General features: G+C 40.0%; 1 protein-coding gene across 6 annotated transcripts in view; it reads right to left on the reverse strand.

Moving 5' to 3' along the window:
* The window catches only part of col12a1b (collagen, type XII, alpha 1b), a 149016-nt gene that overhangs the window by 114045 nt on the left and 16863 nt on the right, over nt 1–18108 (reverse strand). For 5 of the 6 annotated variants that reach the window (XM_042224027.1, XM_042224026.1, XM_014336010.2 and 2 more), the window contains exons 11-13: nt 15286–15564; nt 14706–14981; nt 1113–1382 (exon numbers count right to left, since the gene is read on the reverse strand). The exons of the other annotated variant lie outside the window; for it this stretch is intronic. In XM_042224027.1, coding sequence (XP_042079961.1) covers nt 1113–1382; nt 14706–14981; nt 15286–15564 — 825 coding nt within the window. The remainder of the gene's footprint in view (nt 1–1112; nt 1383–14705; nt 14982–15285; nt 15565–18108) is intronic. 6 annotated transcript variants of the gene reach the window in all.

The raw sequence follows: 18108 nt of genomic DNA on the forward strand, positions 1-18108 counted from the left end.
GATTGGCTAGAATCTAAAGTGTATCAGAGCTCAGTGGAAAAAAAGCACCGAAATAAAGCACCGAAATGTGCGCTGCTTTTTGGTCTGGTTACTACCGTTTATGACAGAACACCGGATACCATCCCTAATCAAGACATGAAGCTCATGTGCCAATAACTGCAGTTCCTCTAATGTCCACTTGAGGCTACCGCAAAGTTACCTTTGTTCTGTATGGGTTATTTCCTTCTTTAGAGCAGATGTGTAAGCTGTGAGTTTGGAAACTGTCAAGGCTTTTATAGTAAAGTTATAAGTTAAGGAGTCAAAATTCAAAGAAACTAGAATCCAACAGGTGGTCTCACTTTGCTGCATCCACCTTTTATGTACATAATATGCTCAAGTCCCACCTCCAGCCCCAAGTGGGCCAACACCCCCCTCGCAACTAAAATTAAAGGTTTAATTATCACCAAGATTTGCTTTTGTTAGTTTTTCTGAGAAGCTGTAACTGACGACATGTTCATCGGCACCGGAGGTGTCAGTGGAGTTAAGCTAATCATCCGGCTGTTTTCCTTCCAGGGTCACATACACCAGTGTCAAATGGAAATAAGAGAATCTATTGACTCTTATATAAAGTGCTGTTTCACAGAGATGGTTGGGACGGTATGATATGCGCTCTCCTAAAGCTTTTCGTGGTCTTCTCTGAGTGGGACGCTTTTAAATCACACTCTGGTCGCTACCTAATCTCAGGATGTCAGACCATCTTGGCGTCAGTAGAAAGGGCACTGCTGACTGTAGGTCCCACCTTCCTATTAAAAGTTGGGTAAAGCACTACGTCCAGCACTCTATCAAGACTTATTCCACCATGACAAGTGAGACCACACGGGAAGGTTTGCTTTCTCTTTGCTAACGGTTGGTCCAATCTGTGATCTGGTTTTTGTTTTGAGAGTCAGATCAAATAGAAACATATGTTTGCTCACGGTTAACATTTATTTTGTCTGTTCTTTCATAAATACTTCCTGTAACTGTCATTGATTATATATGAATTTCTTTATTTTTTCAGCTTTCATCCTTTGGTGCATGCATGCATTTTCTCTTACTGCTAAAGATGAAAGACTGAAGAGTTTATTAAGTCTTACCATCTGTGATTTCTGATCCCGTGAGTGGCTCGCTCTCTTTGTGGCGGTAGGCAGCGACCACAGAGACTTGGTAAAGTGTCTCTGGAGTCAGACCTTCCAGCACGGTGCTGGTTTCATCTCCTGGCACCGTTTTTTCTTGGATCTCCTGGGAAAACATTGACTTCCACTGAACACGATACGTATTCACATTCCCAGGTGCCGCTGTCCAAGACGCCACGAAGCTGGTGTCAGTTACATCGCTGGTGACCAGGTTTTTAGGAGGACCCCCCTCTGGAAGTAACAGTTAAGCAGAGAATTAATCAAAGGAACGTGACACAATAACTTATACTGTGTGTAAAATATAAATGGCGATGTAATGTTGATTCCACAGTTTTAGTTTTTGACACCATAGCAGTTAAATTTCCTCTCAAATCACAGCAGATGTTTTCAGACTTAACTGTGAGCATTTTTTATACTGTACAGTCACATTGGCAGACATGTTTTAATGTTCTTTCCAGTATTTGTGACTTCTTTTATTTAAAACCATCCTCCCTTTTAAACAAAGGGACCATAATGGACGTGCTGCCAGATCTAATTATTTTTCAAAATGGAAACTATTAAAAGGCAATCGAGTGGACCGATCACCACAGCCATAAAGGCCTGAGAGGACGGCATAAACATATGTGAAGAGCTGTCCGGTGCTTTTTGTTCATATTTTGGGGATATTTTGAGATTTTTCAGCATCATTAGTGAGTGCAGAGCATTGGATAGGGGAAAGAAGAAAGACATAAAACATGTCGGGAACCGCATGAACTCAAAGTGTCCAAGCACCAACAGGAAATCTCTTTAATGTAGCTCACTGGATGTCTTTGCATCATCAAATCATCACTATAGTCCTCCTTTTATTGGAAGATCTTCTGCTGGACGCTTTGATATCTCACTTTTTTCAGCTTTTTGTTGGCTACTCTAGAGATAATGGTTCGTGAATGTCTCCCTTGTGGGTTTTATGAACCTTTAGAACAATTTATCAAACAGAAAAGTCCTTTTTCACTCCATATTTTGCCTTGTTCCCATGTGTAACATATGTTATTAATATTTCTAGCCCTCTCCGACTGGATTAGATTTCTATTAATTATTACGTATTGGATATAAATCAATTATATTATATTTTTGGAAGCCTTTAAACATCAGATCCAGATGAAAATCAACCCTTCTGATTAACGCTGGCACATTCACAGTTCCTTTTCCTCTGTTGATCATTGACCACTGTTTATGTCCTGAAGGTGAGTTCAATATTATTTTTAGCAATAAAATTAATCAACCAATAAAGGGAAATTTTCCAGTAATTAAAGCTGTCCAAATTCTGTTTTGCTAATTGTGGAACTGTGGAACATTACAAGCATAGTTTTAATTGCTAGATACCTGGAGATTTGTTGTGGATACTCATCTGTATCTGAATGGACTAACTTGAATTTTAGTCATAATTTTTTTTTTAAATCGCCTATTTCCAGACACGTGGGGTTTAAAATAATACTGCAACCTGAACTACAGCACATTTTCTTTTTCACAAATATTTACATGCAACTGCACTAAATGTAAGAGTCCTTAACCAAAGTGCTGGTTCATTATAGTGAAGGGAACATGGCAGCAATGTTACAAATCAGGTTCTGGGGGCCAACAGTGGAGCTCGAGATGCACAGGAATAAGATTTGTCTTGTTACTGGGATTTCTTCGTAAACTTCGTTTGTGGTCTTTTCGTGCAAATTTGTCAGAGATAACACAACAGTTTCAGGATTTTTCCAGATTTTTGTTCTTGGACTCTCTTGGAGGGGCTTTGCGTCAGTCACGTTTCAAAGTTAACCTTAATTATCTGTCAAAATGTTCTAGCCCCTCCCCCACTAAGCCCCATTTTTCTTTACTGGCTGCCCTTCACAAACAGAAGGTTTGAACAGCAAATGAGTGTGGCTTATTGCCAGACACCAAGTGCTTCTGTGCTTCTGATTGTTGGGGATATCTCTGTGTTATTGTAGGTCTTTACTTTACATTATAAAGGACCTTGAGGCAACTTTTGCTGTGATGTTGCACTATACAAATAAAACTGTCCTTCATCCCCACTCCCCCTGCTGACCTATGCATACCTGGGCCCATGCATGCTTTCGTCTCAGCTCGACTCTCTCACATCCTCTCTGTTTTACACTAATTTGCTCATGAAAAGCGCTCTTGCACAGTGCAGTGAGGTTCATTGTTTTATAGGATTTCCAAAGAGGCAGCAGTCCCTGAGGAAACGTTGGATTCCATGTGTGGGCGAGGTCAGCGATCAGAATATTTGCGTACCATGTCTGAGTTTGACTGACGAGCACCTCTTCAACAAACCCAGGGCAAGGCATAGACTGATCCCACCAGTTAAACAAACTGAACTTTGGGGATCAAATATGCTGTGGCATAAACTCAGTGCTAGTAGAAGTGATATGGACTGTAAAACTGGTTCATGTTAAAGTTTTCAGATGATTTAGGACCTTAACTCAACTTCCTGACAGCTTCAGTCACACACAATATACACACGGATATACACAAACCCCAAAAATCTACTTTGTGTTGCCTCTCACTGTTGGGTTGCCTGACTCGTGTTGCCTCTTGCTGACATACAATCTCCTCTTCTTCCATCATTCACAAATATTTCCAGCAATCTGCTGTGTCTGGATAGGAAAGTGAAAGAGGGAGGGCCAATATTAAATTATAGCTCTTCGTCTGTGGCGATGAAGTTTCCACAACAGGATAATTATCACCAAATATTAAATCCAGCTATATAATCAGCGCAATGAGCGTGAAATAAATCACATTCAAGCTTTTTTGCCAGTCGATACAGATCTTTGGAGAGAAGGGAGGGGAAAAAAAGGAAAACTCCCTGCTCAACAAATATTTATGCAAACTCAAAATAATTAGAAAACATGAGAAATAACTCAAATTAAAAGGGAGCCTGGATGTTATTGAGAGCCAAAATGATGGCGGAAATATAATTTTTATCGTCTTTTTAAATGTGCAAAACATGTGGCCAAACAGAAAGACAAGCTCTATTAGTGAATTAAGTCGCTAACGAGTTCTCAGGCATGTCAGGACAAACAATTTAACAAGATTGAACCAGCAGATTGTTCTGTGCTCACAGCAGCATGGGAAAGATGTACAAGGTACAGATGACCCAAATTAAGGCTTTTATTTTGACAGTCTGCATCTTATTTCAATCAATTTTTATTTCTGAGAAGAAAAAGGTTCTTCTGTCACTACAAAGCTTAATTTTCAATCCTCTGTGTTTTGAAGGTTTACTTTTGGAGAATCTTCAAGAATGTGAAATGTGCCGATGGAATTCAGGAAAAACTGTCAAGCGTGTACTTCTTAGTTTATTTTTAACTGTCACTGGTGCTCAGCTTCAGTCACCCCATTTTCACTGCACTGCACCTCTGCCATCAGCAGGAAGCTACCAATGCTGCCATTTGTTTTATCTTCCCGGAGGAGCTCTGGCTCAAAAAATTGGAAAATAACAGCCGTGACATGGAGTGTGGAATATCTGGACATTCTCAGACATCTTTTTCCACAGTCCATCAAAGTAAATCGGAATAAAACCACAGAAATTAAAGACAGTATTGCTGATTTCTACCACTGTCTATCTATAAACTATCTACAAATCAAAGTCAAGCTGCTTTCAGCTTTTTCCAGGGAAGTTCAGAGTTTGGGGCTAGTTTGGCTAGCACCTTCGTCACTCATAGCGTGAACAGAAATAGCACCTGAAGGCCATGTGACTGAGGCAGGTCTGAGGTCCTCTCAGGTCTGGCCTCTTTGTGCTGTGTCTGGGACTCCCTGCAGTCACAGTGGAAAGTCTCTGGGATCGCTGCCTTGTATAAAGTTGGCTATTTGACATGTTCCACTGCAAAGTGTGCAGAGTCACTGCAGTTTCATCAGGGCAGCCTAGGTGGAGATAAAAACTTCACTCTGGTGGTGTTGCTGGTGCTGCTTCATATCACGAGAAAAAGTCTGTCTAGCTCACTGAATAAGAGAGGAACTGCCCTGAAATTGAGTTTCCACTCCGCGTGACTGGGTTCACATTAAAGGGCCCGTGCTGTCACATGGCGTGTACATAAAGCTGATTCAAAACACCACAAAGAGAGTAACTGACGGGGGGGGGGTCATATTTCTCCAATATTAGTTTTCTTTATTGGCTCTCTGTTAAATCCTGGATCTAATTTAATTTGCTATTTATTGATTTCCCCCTTTTCAAAATTAATTTATCTGTATGTTTATTTATTGTCACGGTAGTTTGTCTGGGAACTAGTGTGTTTTTGATTAGTTATATATTTGGATTTGTTGGTTTTTATGGTTTTGATTCTCATTATTGTTTTCTGCTTATGTTATATTCTTAGTTCTAGTCCTTAGGTTTGTGTTACCTTGCCTTACCATGCTCCACATGTTTAGTTACTTTTGTCTCTGTGCTCCATGTTCGCTCTGTCTTCCCTGTCAGCCGTGTCTCCTTGTCAAGTCTGCGTCTCTGTGCCTGTCTTGTATTTCCTGTTATACTTTGACAGTCTCCTGTGTCCTGTGTTTTCAGTTTTGCTTCCGTCTTGTTATGTCAGATTAGTCCCAGCTGTGGCTCCCTCCTGTTTCTCATCCCCTTGTTACCCCCTGGTGCCCTGTGTTTTCCTATGGCTGTTGCTGTTTACCCTGTGTGCTGTGCATGTTTTGCTGAGCTCCTTGGTACCCAGGTTACTTCTGAGTTTTTTCTTAGCTTCTAGTTTTTAGGTTTTCTTTTCCTTTCCTGTTTGTATTATATGGGTTTGTTGGCACAGCATTAAAGCTGCCTTCCTGAGTTCACGCCTTAGTTTCTCGTGAGTGCTGCATTTGGGTCCTTCATCCTGTCTGCCACACTGTCACACGTGACATTCATGTCTTTATTTTTGGCTGTGTCAGTCTCCTGTACAACAAGTCTAACAGAATCTGATAAAACAGGAAAATAAGTCAGAACCCAAATCATCATTAACATTCAATTACAGTTAAAATACTTAAATGCTTAAAAATGAATGCATCTGTTTTTGTAGGTTCTTCTAATATAGATTATCTAGCACTATTTTATTTAATATTTATTTTATTTGTATATTTTACCAGATCTCTTTTCTATCTGTGCCAGACACTTTCATTTTACTTACAGGCAGTTTAAAATTTTGTATTTATTTCTTTGCCTTTGTCTTTTTGATTTCTATCAAGTTGATACTTGCTGCATATTTTTTTCTAATTACTATCAGCTGGTCATTCATCTATGAAGGACTGCACTAATCTGCATGAAATGTGCTATCCAAATAGAGTTTAACTGATCAACTGATTAATTTTAATGTCTGGAAACTTTGTTCACAGCCAGTGTGACCACAGCAAACCACAGCAGGTTTTTTCCCCCCCTTTTTAAACTTTATCACCTCAATTTCTTTAGCTAAAGATGTTTGTTCCCTCTTATATAGCAATTGTCAGCCAAACTCACTGAACAAAGAACACGCTGGTAGACTAGACCAGAACTTAATCTCACCTGAGGCGCAAAAGCTGCAAAGAAACAAGTCCCCTGCTGAAAGCTGAGGTCATTTTCACAGGTTACGACACATTTAGTGTCCCAAGCTGATGCAACTGCCAAAGAAAAGAACTTATTACGAGAATTAAACCTCTATATATGTATTTTTAGATCTTATGAGGCTGAAATTTAGAGGTTTATGGAAGTCCAAGTTGTGAAAATATAAAAGATCATCCTTAAAAGTCATTAACATAAAAGCAGAAAACAAAAACTGTCTGGAAAATCTCTTTAAATACACCTCATCATCCCCATTCTTGCAGCTTTTACTGACATTTGTTTTTACTAGTTTGGAGCTTTTTTTCAGTGCTCTGTGGAAACCATTCAAATTGAATTATATAACTCTGGATATGCACAGTCATCAATCTGACAAAAAAGCGACATGTTCGCTTCATATTAAAAAACATTTTCCATCCCACAGCAGCATCACACTCCCCCATTTTCAACATTCAGGAAGTCCTGGTCAATGTCAGCGTGCTGGAGTTCTTCCAAATGCAGGAGTGAAGCAGAAAGCAGCTGCAGCTCCTTTTAAATATCAGCTGTGGACAGGCTTATGTCACACAGCTGAGCGAGATGGGCCACACTTACGCAAACGTCTTTAGACTTTATCCCGAGATCTGCTGTGTGAGTGTTTGAACAAGTTCGAAACAATGAAAACAAAGCCTCTGTTCAGCATTCACACAGTAGGCAGTAGTTTGGTTTGATGGATCACAGAAAACATTGTGCTGAATCTGGCTTGGAGACGAGTTTTCCATTTTAGCATCCATAAACGTAAATCTCCAGAGCAGAAAACAAGGTCCTGATGAAATCTAACATGGGCTCTAACTGTACAGTTATAGTTTTAACTTGGCTTTAATGTGGGTAAAGGCTCACTGCTGATCTGAGAACATTAAGCCTACACATGCACAGGACGCAAAGGTAATGATCGCCCTCCTGCCAGCTGCTGATGTGGGCTACAACCGGGAGAGTCTGGAGCATTACCGCTACAGTTACTGACAGTTTTCTGAACAAGCTAAAGTTCACTCTGTGTCTTTAAGCTTTCACACATGAAAAACACAACCTCCGCTTCAGGCCCAATAACATGAGAGAAGTCAGCTGTGAGCTTTGAGCACCATAAACAGCTAAAGGAGTGCTGAGCACTGGCAGCAGATATGAGCAAATATCACTTGTACCAGTTGGAAAAAGTTGTTTTTATTAGCTCACTAGGTAACAGTGTTTATGCCCTGGTTGTGGTGAAATCGACCGCTGAAGCACCAGCCACCCAAGCCTAGAGATATGTCGGTGACCACCTGGTAAACACCCCTGCAGGGGACATATATATGTTTGCAGATAAGTCAACATCTCTCACCTGAATTACAGATGACTGGAACTGAACAACGCAATCACAGGGAGGATATTCCAATAACCACTCGCTAAACCAGGAAGGGAATATAACCTCCAGCTGCAGGTGGCACAGGGGGTAACTAGGCCTGTGTGACTGAGGCCTAAAATAAGGAAACGTGGTAACAAAGAGGCAGAGATGCTGGCCACACAGTGAACTTACACTAATGTCTAAACAGTTAGTGCGCACAGCACTACATCCTCAAAGAGACACAATTTTCCTATTTATGCACAATTAGCACCTGACCTGTTTTACTGATGGCGAACGGGCTAAAAATGGTTGAGTGATGCACACATTTTGATGATTTTTTTCTAATTTATAGCTCAAGTGGATAGGTACATAGCTTTTAAATGGAGTCTATGGTTGTATTGGAAGATATCTGGGGTTTAAAGTACCGAAATAAGAACAAATAAATAGAGGATTTGTGCTGATATACTTTCTATACAAAGAAAATAACCAAAGTCATGCATCGCTTAGAAAGAAGAAATGTTTTTACCTCATAGTCCAGCAGACCAAGACCTTGGCTGTGTTCCTAACTGAGTGAAATAATACGAGCTTTGTCAGGATGATTTAAAGTTCAGCTTATCTTGTTAAATAGCTGTGAGTTCAAAATAAATGTAATCATTATTTCTGAATCAAGCAGCGCTGTATCACATTATTAAAAATCTCAGTTGGACTCTGTGAGCGCTGAACTCTCCCTTACAATTTACATCGTAACTTGACCTCATGACTTTTTCCATCATGGTCTAGGAAATATGTTTAGGAAAAGATATCATAGCGAATGTTTGGACTCTACATCACACTGTGCCAGTATGCACCCAACAACCTGAAGCATCGGAAAAAAGGCATGGCACAGCAACTGGGGAGGCATCTGGAGCCTTTGGACAACACTATTAAATTCCAGGCAAGCCCTCACAAGATGCAGAGAAAGAAAGGGAGAGAGCAACAGCGTGAGAATAACACACAAGGTTGAGAAGGAGAGAGACAGACGAGTGGAGCTAGACAGAATGGGAGAGAAATGGTGAAGACAGACAGAGAGACAGGCATGAGTCAGTCTCCCCTGCTCCTCCTAACCTTCCAGCCTTGCTCTCAGCTGGCTTACATTCCTGTCCGGTCTTGCTGCTCCTCATCTCCACCTCTCACTCTGGCTGTCTGCTGCTCTGTCCACTGCTGTGTTACTGTAAGTGCTTTGGAGAGCAGCTACTCCACTCCAAGAGTCCAAACATGGCTTAAAGTGGACATGTTCAGCTTTTCCTAATGTTCAGTCTTATGTTCTGCTCCACAGGTAGGCGTTCATGTTAAAAATGCCCAAGGTTTGGAAATATAATGTCAGTGTATGAACAAGTGATACCCATGAGCCAAAAATCAGGTTTAAAACGACTCAAATTACTCTTATTTTTTCTACTCTTGACTCTGTATGATGTCATAAAGAAGCACAGAAGCTCCTCCCATATTCTTTAAAAAATCTTCTGTTTGCCAGGGACAGCCAATCAGAGGCTTAGAAAATTTAAGAAGAAGTTTTATGCTAACATTTTTTATGACTCAATAAAAAAAATTGGATTTGAATTTCAATTTGAAAGATATGTCAGGTGCTTGCTGATGTGTGTAAATTTGCTATATTAATAAACTAACATGACTAAATGGCTCACACAGAGTATGAATTGAGGGAATTTGTGCCTCTAGGAAAAATGTTTCAAGCTGTAATCAAAGTGAGGTCATTGCAGTTAAACGCTGTGTGTTTAAACCTGTGGTTCACCAGGATGTAGCTCACTTCTATGGCGTTAAGCCTCTACAGGAGTATGCCTGATGTAAAACTCGTCCGTAAATTATGACCATGCTTGCAGGTCTCTGAGAGGACCATCTGCATGCAACCCCAATGTATATGTGCCGACAAACATGCACAAACATGCAAAAACTGAGAATGTGTAAGCAGACCTGCGTGCAGGCAGGTTTCATAACTAATGTTAAAGTACAAAAATATTCCATAAAGTGGAAAAAAGAAAACGTGTCAGGAGCGTCAGGAGAAGCTAGCGGAATAATTTCAGCTGGTAATTCTGTTTTCACAACACAGACTGATGCAGTTTATAAAAATAAATAAATAAATACGTGTCGCCCAGCACAGTGTTGAGTCTATTCACATTTTTGCAGAACCTTTTTATATGATGATAATAAAATGCTATTTAATCACTTCACAGTCTTATAGTCTTTTGCAATACAGCCTAAGACCAGATTTTTGACAAAATATTTTCAAATTTCCTCTGTTCACATCTTTAAATAGACTTGTCTGCCACTGTAGCTTGTAAAATCTATACTTTGCATTTGGTTTGAACACCTCATATGCCCTTAAAACCAGATTCACTAGGGCCCACGTCCTCATTTTAGGTTTGAGAGTGTTTTAGTAGGTAAAGGTGAATGCTTGGACATGAACTGAGCTGCGGTTTGGGGAAGGCCTCGATGGGAACGGCAACGGGTCACGGGCCTGGCAGCTTGCAGAACTGAGGGAACCTATATAGATGAGAACCGGAAGGAGCATGTTTTGAGGCGTGGTCCTGCTCCTTAAATTCCGATACATAATCTCCAATTAAGTCAGGCATATCCATGTGCTTCAAACAAGCAGGCTGTTCTGATAGTATGGTTTCACGTAAGATTCAAAGCTGAATATTATAGTTCAAACATGGAAAGCAGGACCCTCTCAAAGGTCAGAGCACACATGAAAAATATGAAGCACGTTATTTAGCACTTCTGGGTTGCAAAGAAGCTTGCAGCAGCGGCAGCTTAAGCAGCTTAAATAGTGCACCCTGATATATCAGGTTTATCGAACTGAAGCGTCTCATAAGTCATCAGCCAAAACAACTGAAATGAGCTTTAAATGAGATCAGCTCTACTTAATGACACTCCAGAACTAATGCTATGCTCAAATTCACCCAACATTAGTGGTATTCATAACACAGCAGAGCAACCACCTGATCTAGTCTAAATAAAATACATGTGATTAGCTAAACTCTCCCTTCACTGGCTAGATTCCCTAAAGACTAAAATCTGACTCCAGAGGAGGTACAGAGGTTTACCTCCCGCTTTCGCTCCAATGTGATGCAATGCTGAAAGCTTATTATGACTTTTTTTGTCAAATAATGCCAAAAACATTACCTATATTAAGATTTAAGGTTGTTTTGACTTACCATATTCTTAACAATTAACCTAAGTGATATCAGAAATTATGGGTAAAGTCACAAAAATAATACCCAAGAGGTAAAAGAAGCAATTTTTAATACTAACAATAACCCTCTATGAAAACTGGAAGGCTTCCTCCTCTCCCCTCTCTCATGCTCTGAGTGTTTATTATTTCTCTCCAGTAACAATAATTCTGACCTCCAAGCCTCGCCGGGTATTGAAAATCAGATCATTTACAATATTTTGGAGCAAAAGAGCCTCATGTTAAACACAGACTTCCATTAAATGTTTGTTTTAAGAGTCCTTGTTATGATCTGGTTCTCTTCCAGCATTTAGTCACAGGAATTACGGAAAACCTCAAATATTAACAGTGGCTGTTGGGCGGTAATAAAAAAAACATTATCGGTTAATCTCAGGGGATCGGCACATCGCGGCTGTGTGTAAAAGCTGACACAGAAATCGTGTGCACCTTTAAACAGCCATGCAGTTTATTTTAAAGACTCTACGTTAGCTATACAGACCAGAATGAAGATAAGATGGAATACAAACGTGCATTAATAAATGCTAATTAAGCTGAAAATTGGATATTTTGTCAGGTGAGTCTGATGTTTTACCACCGAAAGTCACTTTTCATACAGAGATTAAGTTTTGCTTTTTAGCCAAAGGAACTTAAAATAATCAATGCTTCAGATATGTACGATCCAAGTCTGTGTAAAATGATAAGTCATGAAATTAGAATCAAGTCTACTGAGCTTTTTAGCCTGTTTTAGTTGATGGGGTTTTGTTTTTACCTTGATGGCTGCCTGCACAAGTCTAACCACCAGCAGAAGCAATACAATGCTGATGATACACCACAGTCTGCTCTTTGTGTCTGACATCTGATAGTTTATGCTGCCATTATATACCCCAACGATTCAGGCTCCAGTTACACCGCTAACCCATCAATGTGTTTACCCTATCACATGGTATCCATCACTCACACTGGCAATTGCTTTAATTACATAGAACATGCTCAATTTTTCATCTCTAATGGTTACTCTACCTCCATGCACCATGATGTCCCCCATTGGCTGGTGAAATCTCTCTGAGGATTTTTGCTGCCACTGTGTTGGTGTTTTTAAACTATGTGTAATAAACGAGGGGTAAATCTGGGGGTAGAGACCTGTCAATTACAGACAGACCAACCCTAAAGCACACACAGCTTTATAGTCCTTTTTGACTCTAATGGAGACCATAATTTACTAAACGAACATGGTGTTTTATTAAATGAGACTTGAAACTAGTAATTGAGACTATATACTCACAAGGAAAGTATTTACTGAGGTCATAAATCAACAGAGAACATTTTCCCATAGACTTCTTTACCGCCTGACTTCTCGTTGCTACCTGTGTGGTTTAATTCAAAAATAAAGTGTCTACACTCTGTGTTTGAGGGGGCTTTTTTATCTGAAAAACAAAGAAAAACAGCTTTTCTCATGGAAACAGATGAAAGAGACAAACAAGCAGACAAAAAGGTGCATGTGTTGGGGCCATTAATCATGCATCATGTGACTGGAGGAGAAAAAAACTGGATGGGAAACTCTCTGAGCCGGAGGACTACTTGACTAAGACACGAACTCCAGTTGCTCCACTGGAGCAGCGCAGAAGAAAATTGTTTTTACTGGGCAGCTACCAGCATGTCAATTAGTCAAAGAGACTCTAGAAGTGAAGTATGATTCAAAATTTCCCCTTTGAAAAATAACTGTTAAAATAAACCGTGAGTCATGGGCAGAGCTTCCTGCGTGTGCATTTTTCTTACTGTAGATGTATTTTTAAGCAAAAACTTTCCCCCTGATATCAGTCAGGAAAACTGGGACAAAGAGTTAACTGACTCCTATGTAACTGTGTGCTATGGGAGGTGGGACAAACTGCTAACAAAAAAGGAAGAATGTATGCAAAACCTCAAGGCTCTGCATCGATTTATAGTTTTGAGGTAAAGTCATGTTCTAATGGGAACAAGCCAAATGAGGGGGAGAATAAATCCATCTGAGGGCCAGCTGGGCGTTTCATGTCAAAGAGGTGCAAGCTGGGATTAATCCTGTCCCATTTTATAAACTGTCAAATTCCAAAAAAACTAACAAAAATAGAGTCGACTCAGACGACACGCAGCTGCACTATGTGAAGGAGCTGAAAGGAACAGGAGGTGAAAGGTAAACGCTAAGAAAAGCTGTTTCCATGGCACCAAGGAGTATGATTTGTTTATTTCCAGCCTCTGTCTTCAGTTTTGGATAAAAGATTATAATCTTAAGCATCTTTGGAAGGCTTGTCATTCCTCTCTAAAAGCAGTAAATCCGCCTGTGCTCGAATCTACAAAACTTCAGAAAAACATCTTCAGTTTGCTTCCTGTCTTTGTTGTTTATCGCCTCTGAGTGCACCATGGTCCATTTCTATCTCTGAGTTTATGTCTGTTTTTCATTCCTTTCCCTGTAAGGCTGCACAGATCTGACGAGGAGTTCAACAGGAGGCAGGCTGCGCTAACTTCGCAGAGCTCGCAGGGGTCAAAAAATGTGCACACTCCCACACTCCCGGGCACCACAATGACTTTAAAGAGACACTTCATTCTATCAGAATAAAGTCTGATTTATTCCCATTCTTTAAGCCGGAACGACAGCTTGGACCCATTAAGTTTTAATCATCCCCAAATCCTTTGTGATTTAAAGGTGCAATTAGATTTTCATAGTTTTTAAAGTCCCCAAGGACCAAGTAAATGATCACCCCATGTCTGCAGGCACCTGCCAGGGATCAGAACCGGTGACTCAATGAGCCACTGAGCCAACTACTTGGACTTCTGGGCTCAGTTTGTCCCGAAAACAACAAAGATTTCCTTCAACTGAAGCTTCACTCATGTAGCTCTTATTTATAAGAACATTTGTTGCCCATTAATAGTTAACCCTGTGAAGCCTTTTTTATTTTTTGTTTGTTTGTTTTTTCAGTTTTCACAATGTTACATGGAGATCTATGGCACAGCATCAGGCTCAGCTAACTGAACCGTTTCCTGTTCAGCTTTAGCCTTGGCACTACAGTTCCCAAGATGCTTTGGCTCAGGCAGACAGGAAGTTTAATGCTACCACAGAGTTTTTAGTATTTGCTGGTTCTTCTTGTGTTCATATTTGTTTTCATTTGGTTTTTAACTAGGAAGCACATACAATGACGTTCATCCCATAGTGAAAAAGATGCCATATACCAGATTTAGCTCATTTACCTCTGCAGTCTGTGGGTACATACACCCAATATTAAATGGGGCTAATGATCTTTTTTCTTTGGTGCCCAGCTTTTAAACCCGCTACAAACTACTCTTCCTTTGATGCAGCAGAGTCTAAAAGTGTACAACTGATATTAAAAAGGTTATTGTCCATTAACTTTTTATTAACGATAGTTTATGCTTTTTTATGTTTTTGTTGCATATGTCGATAACCACACTTGCCTTCTTTGGTAGTGCCCACAGTCTGTAGCGGCGTTCCGGGGCTGGACGGATATTCGGGAGTGACGGTGACGCGGTAGGTGGTTTGAGGCCGAAGCTCGTGGAGCACGGTGGTTATCTCCCTGCCAGTGGTGGTCGTCTCCATCCTCCGGCTCTCATCATCAACCGGTTCATAGTTGAGTCGGTAGCGAATGACTGGTCCGGGAGCTGCTAGCCATGACACTCTGAAGCTGTCTGTTGTTTCTTCAGATACTCTGAGGTTGCTAACTGGGCCTTGTTCTGTGACACAAGTGAATCAGACACCCTCAGCTTTAACTGCATATCTTTACTCATTCATGCTGCCACTGTCCAAAACCTGAGCCTATTGTTCTGCGGTAACCTGCAGCAACCAACGTTGTGAATCAATCAATACACCTTCCAGTTCAATATTACACTTAATCACTTAATTTGTTCTATCACAAGTTTGGTCTTGGTATTAAAAACAGGTTTATATCTGTACTACACCTTTATGTTGATTAACAAAATATCTTAGCAGTGTGGAAAAAGAAAAGCATAAATAAATTGTTTATGACAGTATAAATACCTTCTAGCGTGGTCTGATAGCCAGTCACAGGCAAGCTTTCCCCTTTCTCGTAGTGGGCGTAGATGTTGACTTCGTAGCGAGTGTAAGGGTTGAGGTAGGGCAGGAAGGCAGTGAGGGAGTCTCCGGGCACAGACATGGACACAAAATGCCCGTCGGGGTCATCTGCCGGCCTGAACTGAACCAGGTAGGACTCAACATTGGTGGCGTCCGTCTTCCATGAGGTCCTAAAGCTTCTGGAGCCGATCTCTGAGAAGGTCAGGTCCTTTGGGGAGATCAGTTCTGGAGGAGGAAGAAGATTTTTTTTAACTTAACAGGGTTCAGCAGCTAGTTCCTTTTTTGGCATAAAGAGTGTCTTCATTACGAATTAAGGAGAAGAAGAAGATGGTTAAATAATTAAAATAAAACAATACAGCACATTGCTCTGAGAAAAAAGATGATTATTCTCTGAAAGAAAATTATTTTATGTGTAAACTCAGACGAGAATGGTAAAATCATCAATAAACTGTAATCACGCATTACCAGCCTTAACCTCAACCTTAACATTTGAGGTTAAGGCTGGTAACATCACCCCAATTCTGAGGCTATTCTCGCACTGGGAGGTGGATTTTCTTAAACTTCTATATAATCTGACTTCTTTCTTTAACCAGAGGAGCTGCTCCCTGCTGGTAATTGAGAAGAATGCAAGTTTAAGGTTTTCAGACCTGGAAGGTAAGCCAATATTTTATATAAAGTCTTTCCAAAATAACCATATTAAGTAATGCCAGCATTGCATCAGATTACATTTTGGTAAGTTTGCAGGATTGCTGAGCAGTTCTGAAATGATGATCATGTTACAGAAGAACAATTCATTTTACTAGAAAGAGTAAAATGTTACATCAAAGTCAGGGTAAAGGTGTTATCTTAGGTTATTAGAATGAAAATGTAAAGTATTCAAATCATCATACAAAACTGTTTGTATGGTATCCATCTCTGTGGAAATTCTTTATAGCATTTTTAAATCTTGATAACTTTTTTTTATCATGATTTTGTGCTTTATCAGAAGTTAAAATGCAATTTGGTGTTTAATTCCAAAAACTAAACTGACTGACTAAATGTGGAACAACTGAGATATTTACAGGTGGTTTGACATCTGTTTTCAAAATGCATCATCAGAAGAAATACATTCCTTGTCTGGCTCTGACATTAAACTGGGCTGACAAAATATGTGTCTGACATCTTTGATATAGTGAGAAAAACAGCATCTTTCTCCAAATCTGGCTGTTAGTTAAAGGTGATTCATAGTCACATGCTACATCTGCTAAATCAGCCCCAGATGTGATTACCTATGAGTGTCCCCTGTCGTGAAAAGGGTCCCTTAGGAGTCCTGTTGTTGCAGATTTCAAAGTCCACACTCGGTGAGCTGCCTGAGATTTTGTTTTCCCACTAGGTCATTTGAGATTAGACCCACCACAAGCAACCCTGACTAATTTATTCATTGAAGTTTGCAACTTATCTCCCTGGTATTGATTTTTCAGACACAATGAACACATTACTTCAAGCAGCTGGCCAACAGGCTCAGATTTGCATCATCAATCAGCTCAGTCTTTCTAGTGGAAAAACTAAAGCAGTTCTACAATTCGTATTCTCTGGAAGCTCTCTTTTTTTCTTCCTGTCTAAGGCTGTTATCCATATGCATAAACCATCATCCGAAATAGACAAAAGTAGAAGAGAAAGCTGACCTACAAGGCAGTGCCATCATTAAGGATCGGGAGGGTAGAGACCCGCTACCAGAGCTCTTTAAGTTGGGCTCCTGCACATTCTCTTTGTTGACATAAAGTCATTATTATATAAGGATTATATAATTGGCAATCAAAGCTGGTGTGAGTCACATTTAATACTGCCAGACGTGGAAGCTCGTTTTGGCAAACACTGAGCGATTATTATTGCCCTTTTCTAAGAGGATGAAACAGCATTTGTGATTTAACATCTTTGGTGTTTAAACCCGACTACCAGACGTTTTGGGGTGGGTGATGACTTCAGTGCAAAGAACTGCACTTCAAAGGTTTGTTTATGTGACAGACAACACACCTGACAGCTTGCATAGACTTTGTGTGGTAACACACTGAGTCATCTGCTGCTCTGGCTCAGTTTAAACAAATGCAAATATATCTCTGCAAAGGACTATTTGACCCATTTGCACATGCAGAAACTCTCCCTGTCCTTGAAAGATCAAAAGGTGGGCATGTGTTTTACACATTGAGGCAAAAAAATGGTTTTAGCTAATAAAGACATGCTCAGAAAAGGGACATGAAAGTAATCATGTCCATGTGGATGGCTGATGGTACAGTTATGTACTCTCATCGACCTCACAGGGGGGTAAAGTTGCAACCGACTGCTGCTGTGGTTAATTGTTAAAATGTTGATTTCTTGACTGCACGTGTAACAATAACATTAGTTAACTGGTAGATTTAGAACTTGAGCTGAAATTTTAAAGAAAAGATTTCTAATTATTGTACTAAACCCATGGGTTGATCAAAAGCATTGGCATTGTTTCTAGCACTGTATGCAAATAAATGAAAGCAGCTTCAGTTGTTTGGTGGTTAACAGGAGGAAGCTGTTGTTTGGTGTGGAAAACCTTGAAAAACTAACAACATGTGTTGAACTTGTTTAAAACAAATAAAGTGAGAAAGCAAGATAAATCTCCGAAATTAACCCCAAAATAGAGACCAACAGGATGCTGGACTTGTGTATAGTTTTTGAGGTTGTACTTCTTTTTCATTATTGTGTGAACACTGAAAACTATACTTGCTGAACAAATGGAAATGTTTGAAAGCAAGTTGTATA

This window comes from Haplochromis burtoni, unplaced genomic scaffold (assembly GCF_018398535.1).
Source record: "Haplochromis burtoni strain Fernald_Lab_line unplaced genomic scaffold, NCSU_Asbu1 Contig_126, whole genome shotgun sequence".
Classification (NCBI taxonomy): domain Eukaryota; kingdom Metazoa; phylum Chordata; class Actinopteri; order Cichliformes; family Cichlidae; genus Haplochromis; species Haplochromis burtoni.